The sequence below is a fragment of the Drosophila melanogaster genome, chromosome X (genome assembly GCF_000001215.4).
Source record: "Drosophila melanogaster chromosome X".
NCBI classification, from domain to species: domain Eukaryota; kingdom Metazoa; phylum Arthropoda; class Insecta; order Diptera; family Drosophilidae; genus Drosophila; species Drosophila melanogaster.
Window position 1 is genome coordinate 17,579,457 of NC_004354.4, and position 27,764 is coordinate 17,607,220.

The following is a 27,764-nucleotide window of genomic DNA, read 5'->3' on the forward strand; positions in this document are numbered from 1 at the left end:
GTATTACGTTATTCATAAAACGTACAAATGAGGCATTCCCCCAACTTTCCTCTTAATCATATAGCCAAGCAAAACATTTGATGGTTTGAGTCAAGGGTGCTATCAATACCACTGGTATTTTCTTAGTATTTTGTAACATTTTTAAATGCACCGCCTTGAATTTAGTCCTCTTAATTTGTTCATTAACTTTGGCCACTCACAAGCCTAGCTTAAAGTTAGTAACAGTTGCCCTGCTTATCCGCTTCTATCCCTTTTACACTTTTAAATACAGTTTGAATTTCATACGTTGGTTTGGGTCTATGGTGAATTGGTTGACGATTGGTATCTTTTTGGTATTTTATAAGGCTCCCCATTTAACGGTGGGGATTTTTCGGACATATTTCAACGACCGTCGACGGCTGCAAACATAACGTTCGTGGATTTCGTGGGGAATAGCGGTCGACTCGCGCGGTCTCATTTTTTTAACGTGCTTGTGTTGTGTGTGTGAATGTGTTTGGCGTGCGGCTAACACTGTTGTTGTCGAATTGTTGTTGTTGTTGGTAAAAACTTGCGCGCCATTACTAACAGTAAATTAAAGGAGTATCACTGCTAAAAAAAAAAAAATTGAATACACGCAAATTTGAAAGCTGCGACCCAAAAAGGTTTGTTTAAGTCTTCTAGTCAATTGTCTGATTATATTTTGTTCCCTTTTTCCTTTTTTTTGGTAGCTCAGGGATACACATACCCAGCAGGGGTGTGTTTTCCTGCGTGCGGGTGTATGCGTGTTTGTTTGTGTGTTTTGAACCTGTCCTCTTATTCTTGGCTAAAAATCAATAAAATAAAGCAAAAGTCGAAACAACAAAAGCTGCAGGTCCTTTCAATCCATGTGTACGTGTGTGTGTGTGTGAAAAGGGTACTGATATTCAGTGGATTTTTTTTGCACTCAGTAAGCAGCTGCAATAACTAAATAAATAAAAGACCGTTAAACGAGGCTCACTTAGTTAGTCGAGCATGGCCAAAAAGCCCGAGTTGCCAATTGCCAATTAGAAGCCCAAAACAAACGAAGATACAGTGAGGCACGACTAACGGTAATTAGGCGATTACCCCCTGTAAATTGCACCTGCATTAACCGTTCGTTTTGCAAAACATTTCCCGTTTCAAATGGCCAAGCTAATTGCCATTTTAAAGTGCCCAATTGTTTTCGATTTTCGCATTCGTTCCTGATCTACTAATCCCGAATTGATTGCCACCAATTGATTCCAATTTTAAATCCTTCCTCTTTTTATTATCAATCATTATATATAGTATTATCAATGTTAATTATATACAGATATTTTCAATTTATAGCGACTTATGACGATCGAATCCTCTTTCTTAGAACAAAAACTTTTCATAAGTTTTGATAGTTTTAGTAACTTTTTGTTGTGTCAAGTATTAATCATTACGCAAATAAAATATGTTTACAAAATATAAATTCGTTATGCCAATAGAGAATGAACTTCGAAGTAAATCACAAATTTTGCTTAGTGATTCGAATTACTTAACTCTAGGATTCCGAAACTTTTAAGATTATTATTTGTTATCCCCTCTTAATTAAATTTGCCACCATGAGTGTTGCCACATATAACTCATTAAATGATAAGAAATATTTGAACCGACTAACTCAACGGTATGTGTAATTACTTTTCCATTATATTGAGTACTAACAATGATAGCATTGAATGGCATTATCTATTAGCCGCTATCCACTGTAGTTGGCCGCACTTTGGTGTTAAGTGATCTATGATAAAGCGAGTTAACCCCGTAGCAAAAGCGTCGAAACAATAATCGCAAGACCCCATATTAATAGTAATGGCGATTTTATCTCTTGGCCCGGTGTTTTGCTATTATTTTCTTAACAGTTAGCGGGCAGCATACTGTTTTTTTGTATAATTTTTTAATGCCTTTCCTAACTGGATTGGCAATTGCGCCTGGCTGTATATTAAATCATTTACACTTTGCCAGCTGCCATGCACTGATTCTGATACTCCGCCATTCACCTCGCTGTCTTTTGTTTGGCTCTTTCTTTTCTTCAATATGTGCCATATACAATAGGTATATTAATTTTTATTTTTATCAGCTTTGGCTTTATCTAATCGGAGGCATCCCATAGCTGAATGACTCATATAGTCGAGCGATATTTTTGCCATATTTATATACGTATATATGAAGTGCAGTTGAGCTGGCTATCAAGTCCAAGTGCAGTCTCAATTGGCTGATTAACATTTTCGCTGTTTCGCTGGACTCTACTGCCTACCTGCCTATATCTATGCCCCTCTCTTTCCACACGGCTCTAGCCCTCTCTTTCGCCACGCTTGTCTATAGAACTTAAAGTCGTTAAACCAGTTTATGACTGGCCGGGCATAGAGGCCATGCGTTAAGTAAGTAGAATCAACAGACTCTGAATCAGCTGCGGATCTTACGGCCATAGCTACTGTGGCTGTGTTGATTACCTGTAAAAAATGCGAGATCATTGGTATATAAGCCAGATGAAATCCCTATATAGTTATGCTCAATCTCATCTAACTCAGGATCTATATCACATAGAGACATCCATTTTGGGATGCTAGTAGATGTGTCTCTAAAGTTTTACATAGGTTTCTGAAATGTACGAATTTTCCTATTTTCACCTAGATGGCATTTATTTAATTTCTATTAATTTAATTATCTATTTTATGACAATTTATCTAAGTGAAATTACCTAGATTTAAATTTATTGAAATATATTTTCTGTGGAGTTATGCTGTTAAGAGGTATCTTCAGGTCGTAAAGGTGCAGTAGAGCGTTCTTAATAGCCGTTTCTTTGTTACCATGTGTAGAGTTAAGAAAGTGCGGAAGAGAAAGGGGGGAAAGAAGCGGGCTGAATTCAGTTTATATGGTTGGGGGAAGCGTGCCAGTGGATGCAACTTCCTCATGTATGTGCGTTTAATGAGCGGCGGCCATAAGCGTATTTTACAAAGTTCAATTTAAAATTCCATTACGAGGCGTGGCAGAGCGTTACATACATCCAATAATTGAAGTCATCGAATTGGGTTTCCCCCGCCTTGGCCCTTGGATTCTGGGCCCTGACAAATTGCGATTGGTAGCCCAATAGTTAAACACAAAAATCATATTTGAATTTAGGCCAATGTCAGATGAGGGGAGGTTGGGGTTAACGGAAAACGAAATAATTGACCAGAAACAATGATCGGAAACATGATTAAACATTGAGTGATCAATGGGGCAAGTACACACATATGTACATAAGTTGCCGGCGGCGAGGATGGAAGCTTCACTTTGAGTCTCCAATTTCAAGTCTTCAACAGCTGCGCCCGATATTTACCTCTCTTGGGACTGGAGTATCGTTTTTTCTTTATTTTTTTTCATTATGCCAACCATTATTTGCTTAGTGGTAAATACATATTTGTATGGTAGTTTACTTCACACTTCCTTATTGGCTCGACTTTGAACTTGGCATCTTCGCGAAGATCGTGGGCCTTTTGACCTTCCCGCTTCTCTAGGATCGATCGCTTCAAGGTCGCCTGTTTACCCGATGACCCAAATGCCGACATATAATGGATGATTTCCATGCAACAAAACATATCTCACATCGGGGGGGAAATAAAACGAGAAATAATATAAACAACTTATGCATTCAACGGATTGCAAATGCAGCCACAATGGTTGATAGTTTAGTCCATTGAACGCACAATGGGCTGAATGGAGCATGAACAAATGTTTAGCCAATTCGAAAATTGTGTCAGCAATGGCAGCATCCAAATGCACGTGCCAAATGGCCAGAAATCAATTTGTATAATTCCACAATAACAGAGACTGACGTAAATAAAGCCTCAAAATAATACAAATTATTCGAGGAATAGCTAGAGAATTTGTAGTATCAAATTACGGAATATAAGTTGGGATTCTTGAATCTGTTATGCCAAGTTGTAAGATAGTCAATTAAAGCAGAATATTATCACGTTTAATTACCAATTATTTTTTAAACGTAGTGCTCAGCTTTCCAATATTCTTATTAACTTGTTAACAGTTTTGTTTTAGCGGTTCAGAGTTATATGTATTTACACATATTTGGGTTTGCTTTTTGTTGGGAAAACAATGTCAATGACGATATCTTTCTGGTTTTCGCCCAACGATGACTAAGGCGATCGCAAATGACTTGTAGTTCGGATGCCAAAAAATTTATGAACATCATTATGGGAACGGTGGTGCCTTGAAATGCATACACATATTTAGATGGAGATGCATATTCAGATGCGAATGCCGTTGCAGTTGCAGTTAAAAAATTTCATTGTCGCCGCTTTATTCATATTTTTTTTGCGTATTTTTTTTTTATTGGATTTTTATTTCCATATTCTCACCGCCTTTTGCGGATGGAGACAACAATGGGATTTGGTGTCTTCATCGAGGGCCCTCTGCTATTGATTGTGCGGCATAAATTACACGCTTTGTCACCTCGATTCGATTACAAATTTATGCAAATCGCGCTTTAATTTATTTAACAGCCACGATCCATCGATGATGGCAATTCAAGTGCGAAACAAGTGGGTGGGTATACGAATATATATTGTACTATACTATATGGTAAAATGCTACTTAACTGTGATGTCATAGTCGCCGCCGCAGTCCGGGGCAGTACAGTAGAGCATAGTTTTAGATAACAAAAGCTAATCGAAAGCACCGTTCGCATGCAAAAATGCGACTATGAAATAGAGCGGACATTTTACACAGCGCGAAATGAAGTTTGACTCGAAACGATAGATTGAAAAACTAAAGTGTACTGAAATGCTTTTATAATTGTTTAAATACTTTAAATAATACAGATTTAGTTTAAATATTAATATTAATACTCAATGAGCTATAAAAAAAAGTTTTGGAAAATGTTATAATGTAATGTAATAAAATGTAATTACATTCAAATTTGTCTGTTTCTGTGCAGCACAAATAATTAGCTCACATACGTTTTTCACTCCAAACGTTTAATGAGGCCTCTAAGCTATTGTCTGGCCCCTGGGCATCCCAAAAGACCCCCACCAGACCCACCCCCAAGCCCTGGATGTTATGTAATTTGTTGTTAAACTGTCAATTCAATTGACGTTACTCATACGACCCGTTGTACAGCGGATGTTTAGCGCAGCGAGAGGCTCCCCTCGCCTATTTCATTTAGCAATTTAGCATTTCGACTTCTATGACCATTTATTTTCCCCCTCGGCTCACCAATTTCTGGCTGAACAAAGGCGATTTTGCAGGTCTGCAAATAAATGCGGAAAAGGTTTAGCAGCCTTCACTTTTGCCATGGATGGATGTTGTTGCATAAGAGATTTTCAATTTCTGATTTTCACCGGCTTTAATCGGGCTGTTAAAGACCCCACTGTGATATTTTAATTTCGCTTTTCCAACGTCTCTTTGATGTTGTGCCATAAATTTTCCCCATCTAAAAAGCCTGGAGCCCAGCCAAGAAAATTAAAAGAATTCGAAAACTAAATGCTTAACACGCACTCACACACACACGTAATCAATTTGGAAAAGTATATCAAAATGTTTAAAGAAATGGCAATGTAATGAAACAATCTGAAATGTTAACGTTATCGATATGGAAAATAATATATTTCGTATAAGTTTTCGTTACGTAAAAAGTTTCGAGTCACCCAACACTTTGAAATTTTCTCCCATTAAAATGCAGTCACAAGCGGAACGAGTAATTGTCGCTCCAGCGACTTTTCTTTGATAAATGTCTCTGCACTTCTTAATTTTCCGACCGAGTTTTTCATATTCTATTTCCTGAAAGGGGTAAAATAAATCCTTGACTGCATTTAAGCAATGATTACAAAAGGTCACTTAAAACTGCTTTCTTTGTCGCCGCGATGATGCAATTTGCAAATGAGTTGACTGCGAAAATGTTGTTACCTTTATCATTCGCTTTTAATACGTTTTAAAAGGCGTTTGGTGTATTTACTTACTGAGTCACTGGGAAAATTACTTGAGATAAATAACAAACTGGTGCATGAATTCCTTTGGAAATGTGTCATCGTTTCTGAAATTCGCTGTAACAAGTCATGGGGGATTCTATTCAACAGAAGAGAGTAAAGTCCTCTATGCATTGCGAATTAATCTCCGATGGAAGAGTCTTCATTTTTTCTGCAGACACTAACGAGTTTCGTTATATGTATTTCCTGTACCCTATAGTAACAGTCATTCCCTCTTCATATCCGCATCGGAAACACCGAAAGGTGTATACTGCATACGAGTAAAAGACGATAAAAAAAAAAACAGGAACTGAGGTATCTTTACTCTAATGATCGGACTGTATGTTATATCGCCTCTCCTCCGCCAATTATCTATATTTAAAATCATGTAACTCATTATGACTGCATGATAGACATGAGATGGCAAATTGATTAAGCACAATTAATTGTAATTAATTACAAGGAGCCATCGCCATTATGTCATCCCGTCCAATCAATTTGTTAACCTTTCCATCGCCCTTAAGTCTGTTACATTTTTCACATACAAAAGGAAATGGCTTTTTAAGAGATCCATATTATATTGTTGTTAATTTTGAGCATGCTACCGTTTTGGGAAAGTGGCGCCGCCTGCTGGCCAAGTAGTGCAATTAGCCGAAAGTAAAAGTGGGCTGCACTGCGGGAAATCGGGGGTACATAACATATATAGCTATTGTCTGAAACTTTAGCGAGTGGAAAGGTTTTCCCCGTGCCCATTTGAATGGCAGACATGTGGATGCTTTCGGATCGCTTTGGCTCGGTTTCGTTATATGTATTATTCGTTAGATATATGTTTGTATATATAGATAGGTGTCTATGGTTATATCTATAGACATGTGAGGCTCGCGTGCAATCATCAATAACCAGATTTCAATGCCAAGACCTCTTGCAGTCCCCGAAATTCATTAACATTAGTCGAAATGAAAGTTTTCCCAGCGGACACATAGTCACCTTGAGAACCTCAGCACCGGAAAAAATAATTAAGCCTAGAATGAGAACAGATGTCAGTTGAGAAAGATACAAACAAAGCAAAACTTATAGACCAGAATTATATGTTAATTTATGCATTTAGTTTTTATGATAAACATGTTAATGGTTCTAGTGTGTTCTTACTACCTAAATGATTTGGTTTTTCATATTTTTTCGTCATGGCTTGAAATGCTTTGACCTTAAAACAATTTAAAATTAATTAATTTTCAAACAGAACCCATATCTGTTTGTGTGCTTTATATTGCAAGATTATTATTTTCATAAAAAATTTATAAGCATGCATGTTTCAAGATTTTGAGACAGTTACGTGCTTTTTTCCAGATTCAAGTGATAGACTTGATATCAAAACACCGCTGAAAAGGACGCAATATGAAATGGGTAAATTCTGGGTAAGGTGGGCGAGGTGGGTGATTATAAGGGGCCGGGTCGGCTGACGTCAAAGTTTTTTGTTCGCCACTTTTTTACGTGCCGTATACGTGATTTATTCGCGAATAGAACGCGGCGAGACACAGGCATTTGCATAATGGAGATGATTTGGTGAAGAAGAGGGTTTGGGGAGCCGCCAGAAACCACAATTATGCAATTTCCTGGCCGTCTCTAAGCACTTAATTATGGTTATTAAAAATTTGGCAAATAGTTTCTTCGCCTTTGTGCGCCCGATCATTTGCACATAGTTAGCTTGAAGCCAGACGCATGTGAAACATCGGAATTGGCCATATCATTATGGTTAAAATAAATTGTATATTTACATACATACATACATATATGCATGTTCGGATGTGGCGTGCCAGCTCTTAGCCAGATTTGCAAATCGGCAACGAGTTGAACGAACGATGGTAGCAATATTTTGACCATCATCATCATTCAAGAGATGACAAACTGCTAAATATTGAAGCAAAAACGTGGAAAAAATAAAAGAAGTGAAGAGAAAGGCAGCCATATGAACCACATTGAATGATTAACACTCTTTAATAGCATTAATGTCTTCATTTGTTTAATTTACTAATTGATTTCGCCAAACAAAACGCTGTATTTTAATGCTTATTGGCTAGTAACCAGAATAACTTGGCTTTGGCTTGGCCAGTAAGTAATAAAAGCCAACAAATGGTAAATAATAGATGGTGGTATCATATCGGACAGTGAATAAGGTCAGTTATAGTTTATTCAGTAGGGGTTTTAGTAAGCGATCAAACTAGTACCCAAAATGAATTAATAAAGGCAAGATAGCAAAGGAAAGAGGTTAGTATTTGCTGGTCAAACCGCCCGTTTTGAGGTCAAACCAAACCCCCTTGAGGGAGTTGGGGTAAATAGTTTTGCTTGCACTTAAACGAAATCAATGCGATTAAAATCGACTTGGCCCAGTCTTGCGGACGGCCAACTGAACTAGCCTTATCAACCATCGAGAATCGGTGTCAGCTAATCGAGCACCCACAACTACAACAACAAACCGCTGTCCCCAATAGTGGAGCACCACTTGGTCATTCCGACCACGTCGCATGGAAATGGAAAACGAGACGAAAACAGAAATGGAAACGGAAAACAAACCTAGAAGCCGAAACCAAAACAGAATAAGAAGCAGCGCCACTCCAAACATGGTCAACGAAATTTGTTTTGTGTTTTGTCACTTTCTCAGCCCAGAACCAAAGAAACACAAACGCGTCATATGGGTGCGCCCTTCAGAAAAATGTGCACAATAATGGGCAAAAGTGTACATGGCTTATAAAGTATTATTCTTACAAATACTGTGACTATAAATCGGATTTAATAACAACTAATCAATTCAATGGACAACTCAGCATTTGCATTATATTAAACCTCTAATGTGAACGCGCTTATGATATTCAAAGTTCAAAGTGTTATTTAGTCAAATAAGGTAATATGTCTGCTAGTAATTTGCCCCCTGCTGTAGTAACTATGTACGTCATTTGCAGGGGTTCTGAACCCAACCCATAGCAGTGGTTCACGTTACACTCGAGCACGTTCTTATCGCAATTAATTGCAGCGCATTGCATAAGCATCGCAAACTTATAGGGTGATACCAAAACGTAAACATAATCTCTGACTCAGCCCAGTGGGTAGCAATTATTAATTATAATTAATAAGCCAAAAGCCAAGGCAAGTCTTGCTTTGATTGGCCAAAAACGCAGCCAGAAGCGGAAAACAAAAACTGAGTCGAATTACACCACAGTTCAAGGGATACAAAAGGGAGTGGGCTGGGGGTCGATATCTGGCTAAGATCGGTGAGCTTACCCAGCCGGATCGGCACTGGAGCGCATCTGAGTGTGTCCACGTCAGCGGGCATCCAAAACAGAGCAGAAATCTTGAGATCCGAGTAATCTAGATATTGTCCTTCAAGTCAGTATTGTGCCACTCAACTGATCAACTTAAGTAGCTTGGAAATTTACATCAAATTATGACAAGTTGTTAGAAAAGTAGTATATACATATTCCTTGGCACGGGCCTTAAAGTAATATACATTTCTTTCTTATAAAATGTTTAATTTTATTACTTGATTTACTTGCAGTTGCATCTGAAGTGCAAGAAGGAAACAAATTAAATATTCACTAGGGCGGAATACTAAGGAAAACTCAAGCCACACACTGAGGAAATCAAAGTAGGAACAACTAAAACTGTAAGTAGTAACGCAAGGAAAATAAGGGAAATTGGGAAAAGGGAAAACAAGCAACATCAACATCTGCAAATCATATGCAGAGCGTCACTCGCATATGGATATGAGATTTCAGATTTTCGTGACCATATCCGGTTGCCAGTCAGCAGTTGCAACTGCAATTGCAGCTTCCATCAAAACAATAGCAAAAACCAAAAGACGAAATGCGGAGCGAACTGAAAACGCAACTTGGGTCTTTTGGGGCCCAGGGAAATCGCATCTTGGCATTCGCCATTGTTGCTATGGGGATTTTTTTCTTTTTTGGCGGGGGGTGTACAATAAATATAGGGTGGAAGTTGCGTAAAACGATGATATGATATTCACACATAGATCGGGCGATAACATCAATAACTAAAGATGATGTGGAAATCAGAAGGTTCAAATGATGTGCCTATAAGGTTACATACATAAATAAATAGATAAATACATACTCTTACATACATACAAAGGTTGTTTTCTAGTCTAGCAAATGATGTTTTAAATAAGAGAAATGTATTTGTAAGAGTACATAACTTGTATCATAAATTAATAATATTATTAAGACTCAACAATGGTTTGGTCTAAAATAATCCACCATTTGATTCAGTGTTTTGAATCCAAATTAAGTTAAGTTTGTTTTTGTTTTGATTTATATCCAGTGTTGAATAAGCTTTTCATGTACTGTGTGTGTGTGTGTGTGTGTGCATATGTTTATGTTCATCTTATCTTGTTTATCTAGCATTGTATAATTAGGTTTAGATTTTGTTAGAATAAGTTTAGATACATCCAGTGCTGTATAATGTTCCAATAACTACATATTTATCTAGTATTGCATAATTCATTTTAGTGTTTAAATAAGTTTAGATAAATCCAGTATTGTTTAATTTGCTGATGAACTTAGCAGTGATTGGCCGAAAGTGGGAAACCTAACCTCATGTTCTAGAAAAAGAATCGCCAACAAATTTCAAGTAAGCAGTGCCTTCTGTCAACTCGAATGTCATTTGGAATTGCCTGAGCTCTATTCAGTTTCGTATACCTCCGGATTACACGTACTAACGTTTGAAAAAAAAAAAACTAAAATTCCAATCAAAATGCCACACAAAAAATTTCCCAGAATGTCACAGGCGCAACTCAAACGTTTGATCAAATCACAAAATCAGAACATAGCAAAGGCCGCGTGTATTTTGGAACCCCCAAAAATTATACAGCAGCCGTCGATGAGGCAGTCCATCATTCCACCGAATCCTGCTTATAGCAAGAAACAGGGCAAAAATGCGGCTCGCCCAAATTCCGAGCGAGCTGGAAAGGTGCCAATGCAGGGGCTGAACCACGTGGTGCCGGAGGACACTGTGAAACAGGTGAAGCAATAAGTATAGTGCAAAAAGCGGGCTTATCGCATAAAATAGTACTTTCAGCATAATCAATCTAAGCAGATGCAACGCAATCGAAGGAATCCATCGTCGAAGATGCAACAAAATGGCAATGAAGCATCCAAGCAGGAGAAGCCCAATCAGCACGAGGACAAGAGCCGTCCCAAGCAGTTGTATTCAAGCGTTGTGGCCAATAAGCAAGACGGGCCCACCGCAGTGAATGCTCCTCCACCCAAGGAGGGCTCATCTGTCAATCAAATTGGATCGTGTTGTCATCATGGCAATGTTTCGGGCGAAAAGCAGAAATGTCCGGATACCAGCTCATCATCCGCCACGTTCACTTGGCCCAGTCAATCGGTTAAAAGCCAGGGGTTTTTCGGAACTAGCGATTCTTCAGCTGACCCATTCAGCATGCAGAATCTGAAGAAGATTGCCCGGGATTTCTTCTCATATCCGGAGTTTCATCCACCGGAGGCCAGCGAAAACATTGCCGCTGCCAATGGCTCCAAGAAAGCTGAGCCCTCGAGGACGAAATCCCAGCCGGGTCTCAACTCTTCGCCGAGAGGCTCTGCCTTGGGTGCCGATAGGTCGGGCCATCCTCAATCGATTGCGGGTGGAACGAATTCTCGCCGGAAGGATTATCCATTGGAGGAGGCCTTCATGACCGTAATCCGCAATCTGCGCGAAAATTATCCGGGCAATGATTCGATTTCATCTTCAAATCGCCCGAATATCCAATTTGATAACTACCAATCGGCGCAAGGTTTCGGCTATGGTTCCAATTCCTATTACAACGCTCAATCGACATCCGCTTACGGCTATCCTCCGACTGGTTTTCCGATGTCCCAGCAGTCAGGCTTCATGCCAAAGTATAACCAAATGCCGACGGCTAATGGTTCAAATTTAAATCAACCGCCATTGATTAGCGAAACTTATCAGGCCGAAGCGCAGCAGCATCCTTGCTGGCCGGTATATATTCCGGAATATGTTTCGCATTTTATGTTCGGTGAGCCACAGGACGCCAATGCCAGCTGCTCTCGTAATTCAAACCACGGCAACAAGATGTAAAATAGAATCCGGAGGGAAATCGGAATAGTGTAGCATTTAAAAATCTATTCATCATTCAACACCATTCGAAAAAAATTGCTAATGTAATACACAGACCAATTCCGTAATCCTAATCATTTATTTTGCATCTATGTATTAATAAACATTTGTAATGTTACAAATATTTTCCATATATTTGTAAGCCAATTACACTTAACCATCTTTTGTAATGATGCAATCCGAAGATAAACAAAAAATGTATGCATCTCAACTACCTCAATTAGAATTTAAGTAAAATGTGTAATGATGATGATGTATAAAGAAATGCCATCAAATTTCACTTTCAACTCGGCGGAAGAAAGTGAAAAACATGCGAAAAAAGAAATTAATGAAAAAATCGAGCAGCTTACCAACAATTGAAATAAAGGAAAAAATCAACTAGTCAGCGTCGATTGTTTGGTGGTCAGTTGTTTGGTTTTCTACTATTACCAAACCAATGCCAACAAAAGAAATTTTTTTCTTTTTTCTTTTTTGGCCAAGTAAAATAAGAAATCAAATAAGATGAATCTTGCCTTATAAAATGTGAAATTTTCCTGCCATTATGATTAGAATTTGGGCTTAAGCTCATTATCTAATCAAAGATATTGATAACACCTGCGAAAAAGCAATTGAAGAAACTTACGATTGATTGATATACTTAATGTGATCGAATTTATTTATATGGCTTTATATACAAGCTAATACATGTCAAATTATATATTATAGAAAGCGTGTTGGTCATTGAACGCGGTAAATTATTCAAGTAGTTGGATATCAAAACCATTAATGTAAATGCAATAGGGTAATTAAATTGTAAAGGGGTATTTATTTACATATCTTTGTAATTACTCTGTAATCGTTTAAATTTGTTGCGCAATCTTGAACATGGAGAAAACTATATCTGATTTGAACAAAAGGATCTTTTGTGCCAAACATTTACGTTACTTGGAGGATAATATGTAATATTGTACAATAGTTAGCATATGTGGAATATTTGCTTTATTTATTTATTTGTACATCGTAGACAAAAGTTTTAAACTTATGCTACAATAGTTATATCTACTGGCTATAGTCGGACTTTTTTAACATCTACTTAAGTATTAGGTTACAATTATTTATAAGTATTTATTTAAGTATTTTATACATATATTATATTCATTGATTCACATTGATTGGGAATTACAAAGATGTGCTATTTGTTTACAGAAGATTCATTATGTTGTCTTTGTTCAGAAATTTAAGTAAATGTTCGAGATTTTCAGGTGTGGGTGTTTTCTAAGTTGTCTGTAAGTTTCGAATGCGAGTTGCTTGATCTATGTGATTGGAGGGCGATGCAATCGTCTAGGATGTGGGGAATTGTCATGTTGTCAATATTGCAGATTGGAAGAATCGGTGCTCATGAGTCGGTCTGGTGTGTCCTAGACATAGTCTAGTTATAATCGGTACCATAACGTACCCAAGGAGGTGCACTTCTTATGTAATTGATTTTGTCATTGATAATGTTTGCCTTTAAGTATCTGTTTATATCAGTGCGGTTGAAGTTTGGGATAATTATCAAGGGCACGGTTGTTGCCTCTTTGGCTAGATTTTTGACTTTAGGAGCATGTTTAATGAGTAAGTCGCTGATCGTTGAGACGTAGAATGTTGTGTTGTTTATGTTGCCGATGGCTTCTTTGCGGAAAGATAGCCAAGATGGATATGGCTTCAGGCTTTGGAGTAGCTTGTCTCGGTGTCTCATCTTCTTGCTTGCTTAATATATATATATGTATATATATATATTAATTTGTAATAACTCAATGGTAGTTGTATAAATACATGCGACAACTAAAGACTAGGGGCTAGTTGTCCATTGTTTTGCAGTTGCGACACGCACGTTACTTTCTGGTTACTCCAATCTATAGGCATTTGGTTTGTCGTATGCTGGGGGCATGGAAATGAAATTTCACTTTGTTCTGCAAAGTGAGGGAGACTTCACTTTCGATTTGCATACAAAAAATTAAGTTATTTTTTAGATAAGTGGGTAGACTGTTTCGCAGACAAAGAAAGCCCACAGCGTAGCGGTGAAAAGAAGTGAAATGCTGGAAAATTGCAGGGACAACCAGTTAAATGGGTTTCGACTGTGCCGAAAGTAACAATTGTTTGCTAATTTCAATAACTATATATTTATTTAACCACAATGGCAGGCATTCAAAACGAAATTGGATGAGGTCACCTTTAACACTACGCCATTTATTCAAAGTTGTTCAATTTCTAAAATAGTCAAGTTCTCACATAGTACGTAATTTAAATCAGTTCGATTTGCAATTCAAGTATTTCATGAATTTCGATTTTCCACTCAAATTTTGCTTTAATTAATTGAGATTTTTAAAGGTAATAAGGCATAGTTCTCGGAAGTCTGAAGTAATAATCATTGGCTGAGATTCCAGCTTCAAGTTTTGCGTGTCGCGAGTAGAAAGTGAGCGTCAACTTTCCCACCCACTTTTCCAGCGACGCCCACCACCCACCCCTTTTTAGCCCCGCCCCCTTGCATATAATTATTGCACTTTGCCATTTCAATTTCGCCTTTGTCGCCTGCACTTGAAGGCTGCCTTGTTTTCATTTTCTGTAATTTTTATTTTTGCTGTGTTCTCCGCCGTTGAGTTGTTAGTTTTTTCTTTCGATCGGGTATTTTCCTCTTGCCGTCAGTTTTGTCCAGACTAAAAATTCATAAGAAATGGATGCATAATTATTTATAAAATTATACACTGCTTGTATCAATTCCTCTTTATCAATTATTTAGTAAATTGAATATTCAGCTTAATTTTCGACCAAATAAAAATGTTATTCCAAACGCAATTATATGATAAACCAATATAATTAAGTGTCTAATAAATGATGTCGAACTGGTACCATTATGAATTCCAGTTGCTGGCTATTAGCTTTTGCGATTGAATCTATTCAGGTCACCAGTCAAGCGACTTAAATTCTATTCTAATAAGCTTAACAAGCATTTAAGTTATGACTGCAAATCTCGATTAACATTTAAATATGCATTTAATGGCAAAGTGAAAAAAAGAGTATCAGATGAAACGACAAGGCACATATGTGTTTGTTTCCCTTCGTGTTTTCTTTGCGGCAGGGCTTAATTGTAATGTGGAGGCACTTGCTCCAGTTTTGCGGGCATATGAAAGTGCATTTGGTTTTTCTTCAACGTTTTCTTTGCTCGCGTCTGCCTTTGTAGTATTATGAAATGGTCTGCATATAGGGCCTTGAGTCCGATTCGAAAATGCGGCCCACAGACATGGTACATACAGCCAAGTTCAAAACAAAATGGAAACTTAAAACGACATTTAAAAACTTTATTAATTAGTAGATGATTCAATTAAAAAACAACCTTATCAAACCAAATACTAGTAATGTACGCACCTTCAGCATATGATAATTGTTTCGTTATTTTGCAAAATGTAATAATTAATTAATTGGCATTTAGGTTAATAGACGTGGCTATTTTATTGAACCGAACTGTATATAAGTTGCATCTCTTTTTTCGCCCGCTGCTGGGCAAATTGTTTAACGATGCTGATGAGATTTGCATAGCATTCCATACCACACCATACCATACCATACCATACCACACCATACATGCCCCTTGGCTTGGAAGCTGAGGCTGAGTGTGGTATGGATGTCATTCGTTATGGTTCGCAGAACTTCTCCATTTGCCTGCCTTTGTTTACAATGAATCCGGCGGGCTTTAAACAATTGCTGTTTTGTTTTATAGCCGCGCGAATTGCCGTGGAGCATAAAACATGGAGCAGGCGGCCAAATGAATTTTGTGACCTTTAACGCACGATGCCGTCTTGTCAACTATGTATGTTCGTAGTTGGGTGGCGAGCGTGCCGTGTGCCAAGTGGCGTATGCGTAATGTTGCAAGTGCACTTTCATTGGCCACCAGCATGTCTAGATGGATATGCCACCACCACATACATATCTTATCGGCTAGAGAACACAGCTCGAACAAGACAATTAACCCAAATAAATGGGTATAATAAGTTTAACAAATTCTCGCTTCGCTTTTTTTTTTAGCACAAGCAAATGTATGTGCCTCACAAATGCGAATTAGGCCGGGCTTCAAATTGTGGTTTTCGACTATCTTGGAATTGCCAAAAGTTTGTGTACAACAGCAACAAAATACAAAAAAAAAAAAAAAAGAGAAAACATTAACAACACAAAACCCAGCAGCTACCACTAAATTTTGTATTTTCACAGCCGCCCAAAGTTGGAATGCTAATTTTTTCATTGCCACGCAATTGCTGTTTATTGGGGTATACTCGACTACGGGCTTAATTTAATTTTTAGATTTTTATTAAAAATATAAAACTTATTTCGAATGCTTTCATTGTTCGCTACTGATCCAGAAGAATTTTATTTCTTTGTTATTTTTTTAATGGGCACCGCTTCTTCGAACCCATTCATTTCCAGTTTCCTGGCTTTATTTGTATTGCCAGTTGGCCAGAACAAAGCGGCTAAACAATTAAGAGACAGCACGAGAGGCTCGAAGTGGTTGGCCCATACAGTCAGAGCCATTTAAGATGGTTATATGTTTTTTTTTTGCGTGGGCATAAACTCGAAACGGAATTAACAAACAGAAACAAGGGATGGGCTGGCTGAAAATAATCATTCGAAGATGCGACTGAAGATGGCCTTTGTTTACAACACACATGTCGTCGACCTTCTGTGGGTGGGGGGCGTGCACCAGAAATATTAATAAAAAACCATTAAACAACAATTATTAATACACCTATATTAGCCAAAGAGAGCTTAATGTTTTATATGTTGATATCGTTATCCAAATGGTGTAAATTCGCTTCGTCTGAAGGGATTATTTCTTTCCTGTGTAGGCGGGATGATATCGAGGGCACCCAGAAATGCCCAAAAATGGCAACTTCTCCGGTGCGACAGGCGACTAAACCCGTTTCTCAGAATATGAAACGTTTTTCGAAAACGCGATTTCGATGACTTCATCGAGCTTCACACACTTAATGCCAATTGTTTCCCCCCCAAGTCGAGCCACTGACTCATCCTAACCCACTCTTTCTCCCCATCTCTTCCAGCGTTTGGGAGCAGTCGTCGCAAAATCACAGAACGGGACGCATCATGACTTTCTACTGGTGGTCACACTGGTTCTGGATAACCCTGATCCTGAGTGGTAAGTGCAATACAATAATGATGTATCAATAGATTGAAGTCACTTACATTTCTCGCAGTTAACTTGCTGTCCAGCCATGTCCACACATATCCCAGCCAGGAGGCGGAGTCACTGACCTCCAGCCCGCATACCCAATCCCAAACGCAGCCCGTGCGCACCACCAAGCTCTACCAAACGACGGTCACCCAGATGTGGGGCCCAGCCACCCAGAGCAACATCATGGACCTGACCCACCGACCCACCACCACACGGCCGGTGGTAACCCCCAGTTATGGTGGTGGCCCCCAATTGGCCCAGGTCCATGATGTTGAACAGGCAGTGGAGCTGCAGGAGGAGGATGAGGTGGTGGAGGAGGAGGAGCTGCCGCTCAACGATCGTGACCAGCAGGAGCAGGATGAGATTCCCGATCAAGAGCGCCGGCAGGATGAGGCAGATGCAGATCCAGATGCGGATGCGGATATCGAGGACGCTGTAGCAAACGAGGAGCTGGCTCAATTCGAGTTCAAGCGATCGGCGGACTTCACCTCCGACCAGCTGAATAACTTTACGAATTTTAGCAGTAGCACTAGGTGAGTTTGCTAACAAAATAAACTTAATTAAATAATTCGAACTGATTGGAAATATTTCACTTAAGTACAAATGGCAGCAGCAGCAGTAGCACCACCACAAAACCAGTTGCAATCAGCAGCAGTAGTCCGGCCAGCACAACAACCACCACCGCGAAAGTGTTGGCAACATCGCCGGCAGCTGCAATAACACCACGGGCCGGAGGCAGTGCATCCACTTCCACGCCGGCTGGTTCCGCGGCTACGCCGTCCACGCCAAAGATCCACACGGAATGGCTATCCGATGAGCTGCTGGCGGGTGCGACTGGTGGCCTGGGGTCAGCGGTCACGGTCGAGGGCGAAAAGGCGCCGTTCACCCTGGAAAATGCCAACAAGGAGGATGAACTTAGGCGTGCCGAAAGCGAGCATAGATCGCGAAAATCGAAGGTTCTATCCGCGGAGTATAAGCACATCAATCGCTACATCAACTTCTCCGGCGACACCAAGAGTCTTCTGACCAGATCCGCCTCCGCGGCGCCCAGCGTGGCGGGGGGCGTGGCCGGATCCGGGTTCTACGACGGAGGCGTCGGCGACGAGGGCAATATCTCATCCGAGGCACTGGCCATTCAGGTAGGTGAAAACTAATCATTGCTAAATTCGATATCATTTGAAAAATTGGTTTCAAAAGTAACATGCTTTTTTTTCCATTTCCAGCGAACGTACTTCCTGGATGCGGGTGCCATTTCGGCGATTTGCTTCACTGTCTTCGGCGTCTGCTGCACAGTGGGCACCATTGGGATCGTACTGTACCGTCGTCGGTATCTGAACAAACCGCAGGCGCTCAGCGAACCAGACTCGAGTGTCTATATCGATGATAGCACGATGCGGGTGAGTGTAAGGATTCGTTGACCAATTGCCAGTGGCGCTTGAATGTCCTATGCACTAAATAGTTCTCTCTCTTGATTTTGCAGGACAATTCGGATGAGATGTACAGCCTGGACAACGACTCGTTTCTCAATTCGCTGGAGGCGATGACAATACAGAACTACTGGACGGATACGGTCAAACATACAAAGCTTTAATCTCCGGCCTTCCCCGTTGGAAGTCCAATCCCCTCTATCATTTATTGTACGTCTTTGGTTCGATTTCGATTACGATTCTGTTTCGTTTCGCTGTTAAAATTCCATTCCTGATTTGACAACCAGACATCATAATCATTAAGTAGCGTAGTTTTTAAGCGCGTGTATGTATTTACTAATGTTAGGCAACCAAACGAGCAACTAGTTTAAGCCCAAAACTACCAAAATTATGTTTAGTGTACGTGTAGATCCTAAGTGCGCAATGTTTTTGTTGGCCTTGACTGTTAGTTAAAGCCTTTCCCTAACAACTTCCCCACTAACCCGATTTTTGTAAACCAACCCATTGTACTCGTATCTGTTAGTTAATTATTAAACCTTATTTATATTGTTGACTATTTTATCGCCCTTCCCAACCCAAGTCTAATTTTAGAAAACACTATTTATTAAGTTTCCAACTTTGTGTCCAACAATTAAATGCAATCATTCCTTCCAGTTTAGCCTATAGAGCAACTTTACACTGTAATTAATGTATTAAAAGCGAAGCAAGCAAACAACAATTAAAAGAAAACATCACACAACCACACACCGGTGTTGCTAGAATTTTTGGGAAAATAATCCGTGTCTAATTCCTAACTTAATTCATTAAGTTTTCGATGGAAAAACAAAACTTGCTGTTAAAATTTTAATTGCTTGATAAATCTTGAACGAACGAATTATTATCACTGAAATTCTGGCAAGACTGCAAGAAATTGTTTCAATATACACAAATATATAAAACGAATTATAAGCTAACGAAGAACAAGAAAAACTGTTTACTGCCACACAATCCTTGTCAATTTTGCTCATCGAACTTTTATACACCACTTGTACTTGTACTATCCGTTCGAATGTTGCAAATATTAAACGAAAAACAAAACCCAGATGGAGTACATTAATCATTAAATGCTAAACTGATATTATTCGAAAAAGTGTTATCAATTGGCGCGGGAAATTCATCGTACAAGGAGTGTTGGAAAAGTAGACGGTACCGCGTAATTAGGGCAAGGTACAGGAGAAAGGGTAAAGTCAAGTAAAGCTGGGGTGGAGAAGGAAACATATTTAAATATGTTTAAAATGGCTTTTAGCACCTACTTAGGTACGAATTGAATAGTACCCTCTAACGCTGCTCAACACTGTCCGGCTGTTCGCTGTCGATAGCAATCGATAGGCCATCGATGTTCTAGCAGAGACTATCTATATTGCTGCCAATCGCTCTGCGCCAATCGAGTTGCTGAAGGAGTAGTGCAATAAATATGAATTAAATGGTAAATATAAAACCGCGACAGGTGTTGTTTTCGTGCCTATTTGCTGGCCGTGTTGTTGTTGCCGCCGTTTCAGTTGTTGTTGCTCGAGTGCGCTGCGTGTGTGCGTCGTTATGCGACGAGTGTGTGCATGAGTGTGTTGTGTTGTGCGGTGCCCCCACCAAAAAATAACGAAACGAAAAGCAAAGGAGCTGCAAAAAAAATACGACAAATCTATTGATTTTTAACAATACGCACATGGATAGATACACATAACGGTAACGGGGAGTTTGTTTTTTTCCCACGCCTCCAAAGTGCTGAGTGATTGCAACAATCGGCGACAACAAAGGGCTAGCACCAGCACCACCATCGCCCCCTGGCACCACCCACTTGCACCACCCACCACACATCCTTCAACCTTCGCGTGGGTGGTTGTTGTGTCTGGCTGCAGCTTCCTGCGTTTGTTTTGCCTGCGCGAGGACTTTTGGAGGCCAAGTTTACGTGTGCGCAATCAACCACGGACACGGTAGCTCCGGAACTCGGAAACTCGCAAGCTCGGTCAGTGGCAACCGCGGCGGGGGGCCCTAAAAAAGGTGTCCACATATAGACACATGGACAGGCAATAGTGGGTTAATTGCCCGCATTGATTGCGCTGGCCAGCCAGGGGGTCACCACAACCAGAGGTTACCAAACCAGTGCAGCAACAAACCGAAGCTCGAAACAATGGAATACTTATTATTAGCTAAACTCAATTACATTTAACGAGGTGAGCTAGGACCTGTAATAAGATACAAATACACATGAGAATGATTAGGGAATGATTGGGGCAAACCCAATTTAAAGCAATAGGCTTAGGTCCAAAAATAACAAATCAGCAATTTTATAGATTGGCATTTTACTGTGCTGGTTCCTGTTGTCCGTATCGCGTATGTCTAAACACACCCGGTAATCCAGGTATTTCTATGTCGATTTAAATATATAGTACGCAGCGGCAAGGTATCCAGCAAAAGTACGTCATCGACACGACCACCTGTCCCTGATTTTTTTCTGGGCTGAGCTGCAGCGCAGTGAATCATTGCCGCCTTAGATCATCGACTAATCATCCATTCTCCCCCAGGCAGTGGCCCACAGTGAGGCAGCAATCGCAGCAGCAGCAGCGGATGCAGCAGCAGCAGCACTAGAGCAGTAGTTGTAGTAGTATCGAAGCCGCAGTCCCTCATACCTGGAGAATCAAAGTTGTTGGTGCAGCCATGAACTCAAACTCCTGCAGTGACAGCAGTAACGAGTCCATGGTCAATCCACCGCACATACAGATGAACTTTGGCCAGCAGGCGCAGCAGCAGCAATCGCATCAGCACCAGCAGCAGCAGCAGCAGCAGGAACGTTATGTGTGGGAGATGCGAACCCGTAGCCCAAATGTGACGCCAGCCAGCACGGTGCTCAATTCGCCGGATCTCAATGGCGAGCTGTCCTACGTTCCGCTGCAGGGTCTTTCGCCATCGGGCGGAGGTGTTCAGGGATCCGGCAGCTATGGTTCGAATGCGGGACGCGATTCTGGCAGCTATTACTACCAGCGACCGCAGTTGCATCAAATCCGACTGGGTAGGAGTCCGGGCAGCCAGTTTGAGACACGGGATGTCCTGCCACAGGTAATTTAACTTGGAGAATTACTTAGAGGCGTAGTTTCAGTCACTACAATGAGATTTTTCTGCTTTTTCTTTAAGGGATTGGCCAGCCCCGGCTCACCAACGGATGTGGGCAAGGCGGACGGTCAGTGCCTGCGTGATGGTGAGATCGTGGTGTTCGACGACATTGACACAAACTGGATGAACAAGGCATCGAGTGGCCAGCGTCCAGGCAGCAATGAGGATGTCCTCAAGGTGACCAAAATGATTGGACAGCTGCCAATAGCCGAGTACGAGGGTTCACCGCGACGATTTGGAAGTCAACCGAATACAAATACCATTACCATGGGTGGTCCTAGAAAACGTCCGCCGGGTTTCCCGCAAAGAGTTTCGCCCACCACCAGTGTCGCTAATAATGCAACTGCTGCAGCTAAAGCATCCGTGGGCAACCTTATCGATTTGGTCGACCACGAGGAAGAGCGTTCCGGGACGCTTCGCGAGAAAACACCTACTTTCGACTACCTGTACGAATTCTCAGAGACCAGAAAGGTGCTGGAGGAGTTCTTCAAGGCGAATCCGGAGGACGAAAAGCGGTACACGGATTACACCACGGAAAGTGGAGACGATGTCGCTAGCTCGGTGAGTACTACTACTTCCAAGAAGCCTAGAAACCCATTTAATATTGCATTTTGATTGACTAGCAGCCACAAGAGTACCCAGCCACGCCCATGGAGCAGGCATATATAGGACAGCGGTTGGCGAGAATACCTAAAGATGAGCTCTACATGGTTCACCGGTCGCCTACTAAAAAGCCAGTGAGTCATAACGAAATGAAATTCATTAAAATAGCTAACGATTGTTCGATTTCTAGCCCAGTGACCAGAATCCATCGACGGCCTACCAGGAGCATAATGATATTGAGCTGTACATTGATTCGAATAGCCGAAGCAGCGGCGATTTGGCGGACACCGAACTGGAGGCAAATCTGCGCCGACACTCCCGAAACTTTACCCTGTCTCCCGAGACGACGGATTACGATTCGAATTGCGGTGATTTGGACAGTCTGTCTAACGACATTAACTGCCCCACGGATTTTGGTAAACTGTATACGAGCATGCCTGTCCTAGAAGATGGCCTGAGCAGTGGCCACGCCTCCGACACGGAGAACAACGTATCCGTGGTGTGTGACAAGCAGCAATCGTCCCAATCTCAGCCCGTCCACGAGCACAACGGTAATGGCGAGCGGCTGGAGAACGACTACAATGTGATGAGCGCCAGCTTGGCCACATTGACCACAGATGCCTCGCAATCGGCGCTGATAAGCGACTTCGCCTCACTGCCCATGCCCCCGGCTCCGCCTCCATCATCGCCGCCCCAAATCGAGATCGCCGATGCAAGTGAATCCATGACCATGGTCCCAGATGCTGATAATCCACTGGACAGTCACTACGGTGCGGTTTATGCAGCAGCTTTGGGAGGTACTCACACAGAGAAGTCAGCGGGATCAGGACTGGGGGTGACACCAGTAACTGCGGGAGGATCTTTGCCATCGCAGGCTGCTTCGGAAATCCAGGAGGCCATGAAGGAGATACGTTCCGCCTTGCAGCGTGCTAAAACGCAGCCTGAAAAACTAAAATTCTGTGACGAAGTGCTGCCCACGGATCCAGATTCACCGGTTTGGGTTCCACGCAAAGGGACGACGATCTCGACGGCCCAAGGTGCGGCGGCGGATGAGGAACCAGACACCGACCTTGAAACAGATCGTCTATTGGGTCAGCAGAGGCACGATGAGCAGGATTTCTTCGCCGATCAGGTGAGGAATGCAAACTTACAGAGATATCAGCTCAAAATAATTACGAAATAATAATTTTACAGAGCCTGGCTGATAACAATGCCAATGAGGGCACGGATATTGCCAGCAATGGGCATCTAAATGGCACGTCGGACAACAACAATCCGAATCCTATGAATAATAGCAAGCCGCAAACCTACTCGACGGCCACCATTCGACAAGGCATCGGCACCTCGTTGACACCCAATTCGCCGGACATCTGTCAGATTGTGGGCACGACCGACATCTCCATAAGCTCGCCGGAAAAACTGCAGTTCACCAAAAGTCCCACGGGCTCTATTAAATCCCTGAAGGACTCTGCCAACTCGGACAAGAAGGCCAAATCGCGGAACAAAGAGGGTAAGTTAGCACAGTTGTCAACGCCCCTTGTTGTTCGTTTACTGATATGGAAACCGATTCAACATTTCACGCTGCAATTCAAATCTATTTAATGCTGACATCACGTAAGTCTCTGTTACCCAGCAGATGTTTAGGTTTATTAAACTACCCTTATGTGTATTAACAATCAGAAATGAAGACCATTAACGCACTTCGTAACTAATTTAAATAATGTTCGTTCTTAGGTCTCTTGGAACCCAAAGTTCTCATTGAGGGCGTGTTGTTTCGGGCCAGATACCTTGGATCCACTCAACTTGTCTGCGAGGGTCAGCCGACCAAGTCGACCAGAATGATGCAGGCCGAGGAGGCCGTTTCCAGGATCAAGGTAAGTGAAGTGAAAACCTGGTGATGCACACGAAAGCACATCCATTCAAGGAAACCCCGCTAGGTTATGCTCTATGTGTGTGTCTAAAAACTTTCTCGTTCGCTTTTCTCGTTCCCTGCTGCGCATTCCTCTCGATAGGCTTTGGTAAGCGTTCGTTAGCCCCTTTCAGTCGTCAAATGATAGCATTAAGAATTAAATGCATTATATAATATATGATTTGCTATTTTTTTACCAGGCTCCCGAGGGCGAAAGTCAGCCGAGCACTGAAGTGGACCTGTTCATATCAACCGAAAAGATAATGGTGCTTAACACGGATCTCAAGGAGATCATGATGGACCATGCGCTGCGTACTATATCCTATATAGCTGACATTGGCGATCTGGTTGTGCTGATGGCTCGTCGTCGATTCGTACCGAATAGTGTTGTGGATCCATCGATCACCAGTCCATTAGGTGATGTTCCCACTCCGGGCATAGGCGAGGAGGAGTCGCCCCCCAAAGAGCCACTCAGCAAGCACAATCGCACGCCCAAAATGATCTGCCACGTGTTCGAAAGCGATGAGGCGCAGTTCATAGCTCAGTCCATTGGACAGGCCTTCCAGGTACGCGAATATTAATAATATTATTGGCACGTATAATTAACAATCAAAACCTAACCAGGTGGCCTACATGGAGTTCCTGAAGGCGAACGGCATCGAAAACGAGAGTCTGGCCAAAGAGATGGACTACCAGGAGGTGCTCAACAGTCAGGAGATTTTCGGTGATGAGCTGGAGATCTTTGCCAAAAAGGAGCTGCAAAAGGAGGTAGTTGTGCCGAAGGCGAAAGGCGAGATCCTAGGCGTGGTGATCGTAGAGAGTGGCTGGGGATCCATGCTGCCCACCGTGGTGATTGCCAACCTGATGAGTTCAGGAGCAGCTGCCCGCTGCGGCCAGCTGAACATCGGTGACCAGCTGATCGCCATTAACGGCATGAGCCTGGTGGGACTGCCGCTGTCCACCTGCCAGAGCTACATACGCAATGCCAAGAACCAAACTGCCGTCAAGTTCACCGTTGTGCCCTGTCCGCCTGTCGTCGAGGTTAAGATCCTGCGTCCCAAGGCGCTGTTCCAGTTGGGTTTTAGTGTTCAAAATGGCGTGGTAATTATAAAATGCTGAATTTATTCTTCTTATTCTAATCCTTCTAATCATATGTATTTATTTAATGCAGATCTGCAGTCTTTTGCGTGGAGGAATCGCTGAGCGGGGTGGAGTACGCGTAGGCCACCGCATCATTGAGATTAACAACCAGAGCGTTGTGGCCGTGCCACACGATACCATTGTCAAGCTGTTGTCATCCTCAGTGGGCGAGGTATGACGCGTTTTTAAATTCGTTATTCTTATATTAACAATACCTTTCCAATCAGATCCTGATGAAGACAATGCCCACGTCCATGTTTCGTTTGCTCACCGGTCAAGAGACGCCAATCTATATATAAATATATATGCAACTGTTCACACGCCTACGCTGGAATCGAAAAACTATAAATTCGTCAACTGCAACTTGACCAGCTTAAAGTTACATCGATTCGCAAAGAGACCTTAAATTGGAATTTGTTTAGTCTTAAATTGTTCATTGATTATTTGTCTTTATGTATTCACATTGCAAGCATAATTGTAGTTAATTTAAATGAATTGCAAATGTATTAAGTCTACAATGAGATTAATTGTTCGTCGTCAAATCGTTCAGGTGTCCACAGCGACCACAACTGCAATAGAGAGATTACTATTACTGGAGTTACAGAAAATGCTACTTTTTGGTTCATTTTGTCCATCTGTGTACATGAAAAAGACTGAATTTAAAGCCAGTGCGAGTGTATGTGAGCAGTCATTGTAAAGTATTTAAAAAATTGTAAACGCATTGTCCCGAAAATACCAACCTTCCCAAATTCCCTCGCATCCATTAGCTTAAGCATTCGATTGAATTTACTTGCAAGCAAATTTTTATGATATGATCTAATCCATTATTTGTCATGTAAATTAACCGTATTTTAGTTCATTAACTACATTTATAATTTTCGATAAAAAGAAACAAAAAGCAACACACCTTATGCCAAAAAAGATTAGATTTCGTTAAACTTATTATTGTATAGAGCCATTGCGGATAATTATTGCAATACCATTACCGATATTTATTATTAAAAATAGCCTTAGAAAAACGAAGCCATGCCTGCAAAAACCAACAAAACAACAAACAAAATAAATGCATTTAAAAGCGTCAGAAAAACATAAAACGAAGCGCATATTGATTCTAATTGTATATGTAATGTTTGTACAAGAAATCTGCACATTTCTCGATCGATTATTGCCATATACATAACGATATATACTCGTACGATAATTATGATATATCTAAAGCGAAAACAATAAGCAAAACAGCAAAAGTAATACGAAGAACAATAATTTCAGCATTGTCTAGTTTCTGTTAAGCAAAGGCATACATGTAAGAAAGAGACGGAGCCACATAAACGACAGAGATGGCGCCATAGAACGCAAAATGGATAGACACAGAGAGAAAGAAAGAGAGAGAGAGAGCTTATTTTTGCATACTTAAAAAGCGACACAAAAAAGGCAAATAAACCACAAAAGCAAATTGAAACCAATATGTATACATATGTTATTAATCTAAATGGAAACGACTAAACTAAAAGAGTATTTTAAATATTTCAAGTGCAGGTAACAACAAAAGACGCAAGTTAATAATATTTATATATATATATATATATATAGAATTCTTCTGATCGCCATTCGGAAGCGCAGGTGCAATATTTTTGCAAAACACAGACGACACACACAGCCACAACAATTAAATTATTAATTTCTAAGCTACTCGGGACACGGCAAACACACTAAGGAACCCACTATAGAACTCTCTGCTACTGCGCCTCTAACTAACTTCTTAAACCAAACACTAATCGTATACTACCTAATGCAATTTATTTATTAATACTTAACACGTGACCGAATGCAAACAACAGCGAGAAACAAAAATAAAATACATTTATACACAAACGTCGAGTTTTAAACAATTTTGGTTTGGATTACAGGTTGTGAAAACAAAAACAAGGTAAGTATACAGTTGAAATATAATACAATAAACTACATAATTACAATTTGTATTTTAATCTCCCTAAATTGAATTCCATATTAATTTTAGTTTGTGTAACTTTTTCAAATGTTTTCCTTTGCTTTATACGCTATAACTTTAATTGTTAGGGGTGAATGATGGGCGGGGTGGGTGGTGGTTTGGTGGTTTGGTGGGGTCAGGGGTCACATATTCGAAAAATGTTTTCCTTGTTGACGCAGCTGCAGTCAAACCGTTATTATTTACGTGAAATGTAAAAAAAGCA

The 27,764-nt window shown here is 40.9% G+C and overlaps 3 protein-coding genes across 15 annotated transcripts; all 3 read left to right on the forward strand.

Annotated features, from left to right (window-relative positions):
• Window positions 1–404: 404 nt before the first annotated feature.
• Window positions 405–19,858, forward strand: CG12991 (uncharacterized protein). Of its 6 annotated transcripts, none has more exons than NM_001272720.1 (7): window positions 405–641; window positions 9,532–9,639; window positions 17,201–17,295; window positions 17,354–17,864; window positions 17,930–18,470; window positions 18,555–18,728; window positions 18,791–19,858. In NM_001272720.1, exons 3-7 carry the CDS (start codon window positions 17,244–17,246, stop codon window positions 18,920–18,922), a joined length of 1,410 nt encoding a protein of 469 aa, NP_001259649.1. In that variant the 5' UTR covers window positions 405–641; window positions 9,532–9,639; window positions 17,201–17,243; the 3' UTR covers window positions 18,923–19,858. The 6 variants fall into 6 exon arrangements, with proteins under 6 accessions (NP_001259649.1, NP_001259648.1, NP_001259647.1 ...); NM_001272719.1 differs by having other exon boundaries at window positions 18,812–19,858; NM_001272718.1 differs by having other exon boundaries at window positions 17,942–18,470; window positions 18,555–18,734; window positions 18,812–19,858.
• CG12992 (uncharacterized protein) lies at window positions 9,409–12,250 on the forward strand. 4 transcript variants are annotated; one of them, NM_001272724.1, is made up of 4 exons: window positions 9,409–9,474; window positions 9,532–9,639; window positions 10,502–11,012; window positions 11,070–12,250. In NM_001272724.1, the coding sequence occupies exons 3-4, from the start codon at window positions 10,746–10,748 to the stop codon at window positions 12,090–12,092; spliced, it is 1,290 nt and encodes a 429-aa protein (NP_001259653.1). In that variant the 5' UTR covers window positions 9,409–9,474; window positions 9,532–9,639; window positions 10,502–10,745; the 3' UTR covers window positions 12,093–12,250. The 4 variants fall into 4 exon arrangements, with proteins under 4 accessions (NP_001259653.1, NP_001259652.1, NP_001259651.1 ...); NM_001272723.1 differs by having other exon boundaries at window positions 10,556–11,012; NM_001272722.1 differs by having other exon boundaries at window positions 10,559–11,012; window positions 11,061–12,250.
• A 293-nt stretch (window positions 19,859–20,151) lies between the features above and the next one.
• Window positions 20,152–27,423, forward strand: X11L. 5 transcript variants are annotated; one of them, NM_001298447.1, is made up of 12 exons: window positions 20,152–20,223; window positions 21,317–21,848; window positions 21,924–22,463; window positions 22,526–22,639; window positions 22,696–23,637; window positions 23,700–24,015; window positions 24,240–24,379; window positions 24,518–24,523; window positions 24,615–24,980; window positions 25,039–25,515; window positions 25,586–25,726; window positions 25,782–27,423. In NM_001298447.1, the coding sequence occupies exons 2-12, from the start codon at window positions 21,450–21,452 to the stop codon at window positions 25,851–25,853; spliced, it is 3,513 nt and encodes a 1,170-aa protein (NP_001285376.1). In that variant the 5' UTR covers window positions 20,152–20,223; window positions 21,317–21,449; the 3' UTR covers window positions 25,854–27,423. The 5 variants fall into 5 exon arrangements, with proteins under 5 accessions (NP_001285376.1, NP_001162781.1, NP_001259655.2 ...); NM_001169310.2 differs by lacking the exon at window positions 24,518–24,523; NM_001272726.2 differs by lacking the exon at window positions 24,518–24,523 and having other exon boundaries at window positions 24,258–24,379; window positions 25,782–26,644.
• Window positions 27,424–27,764: the final 341 nt, after the last annotated feature.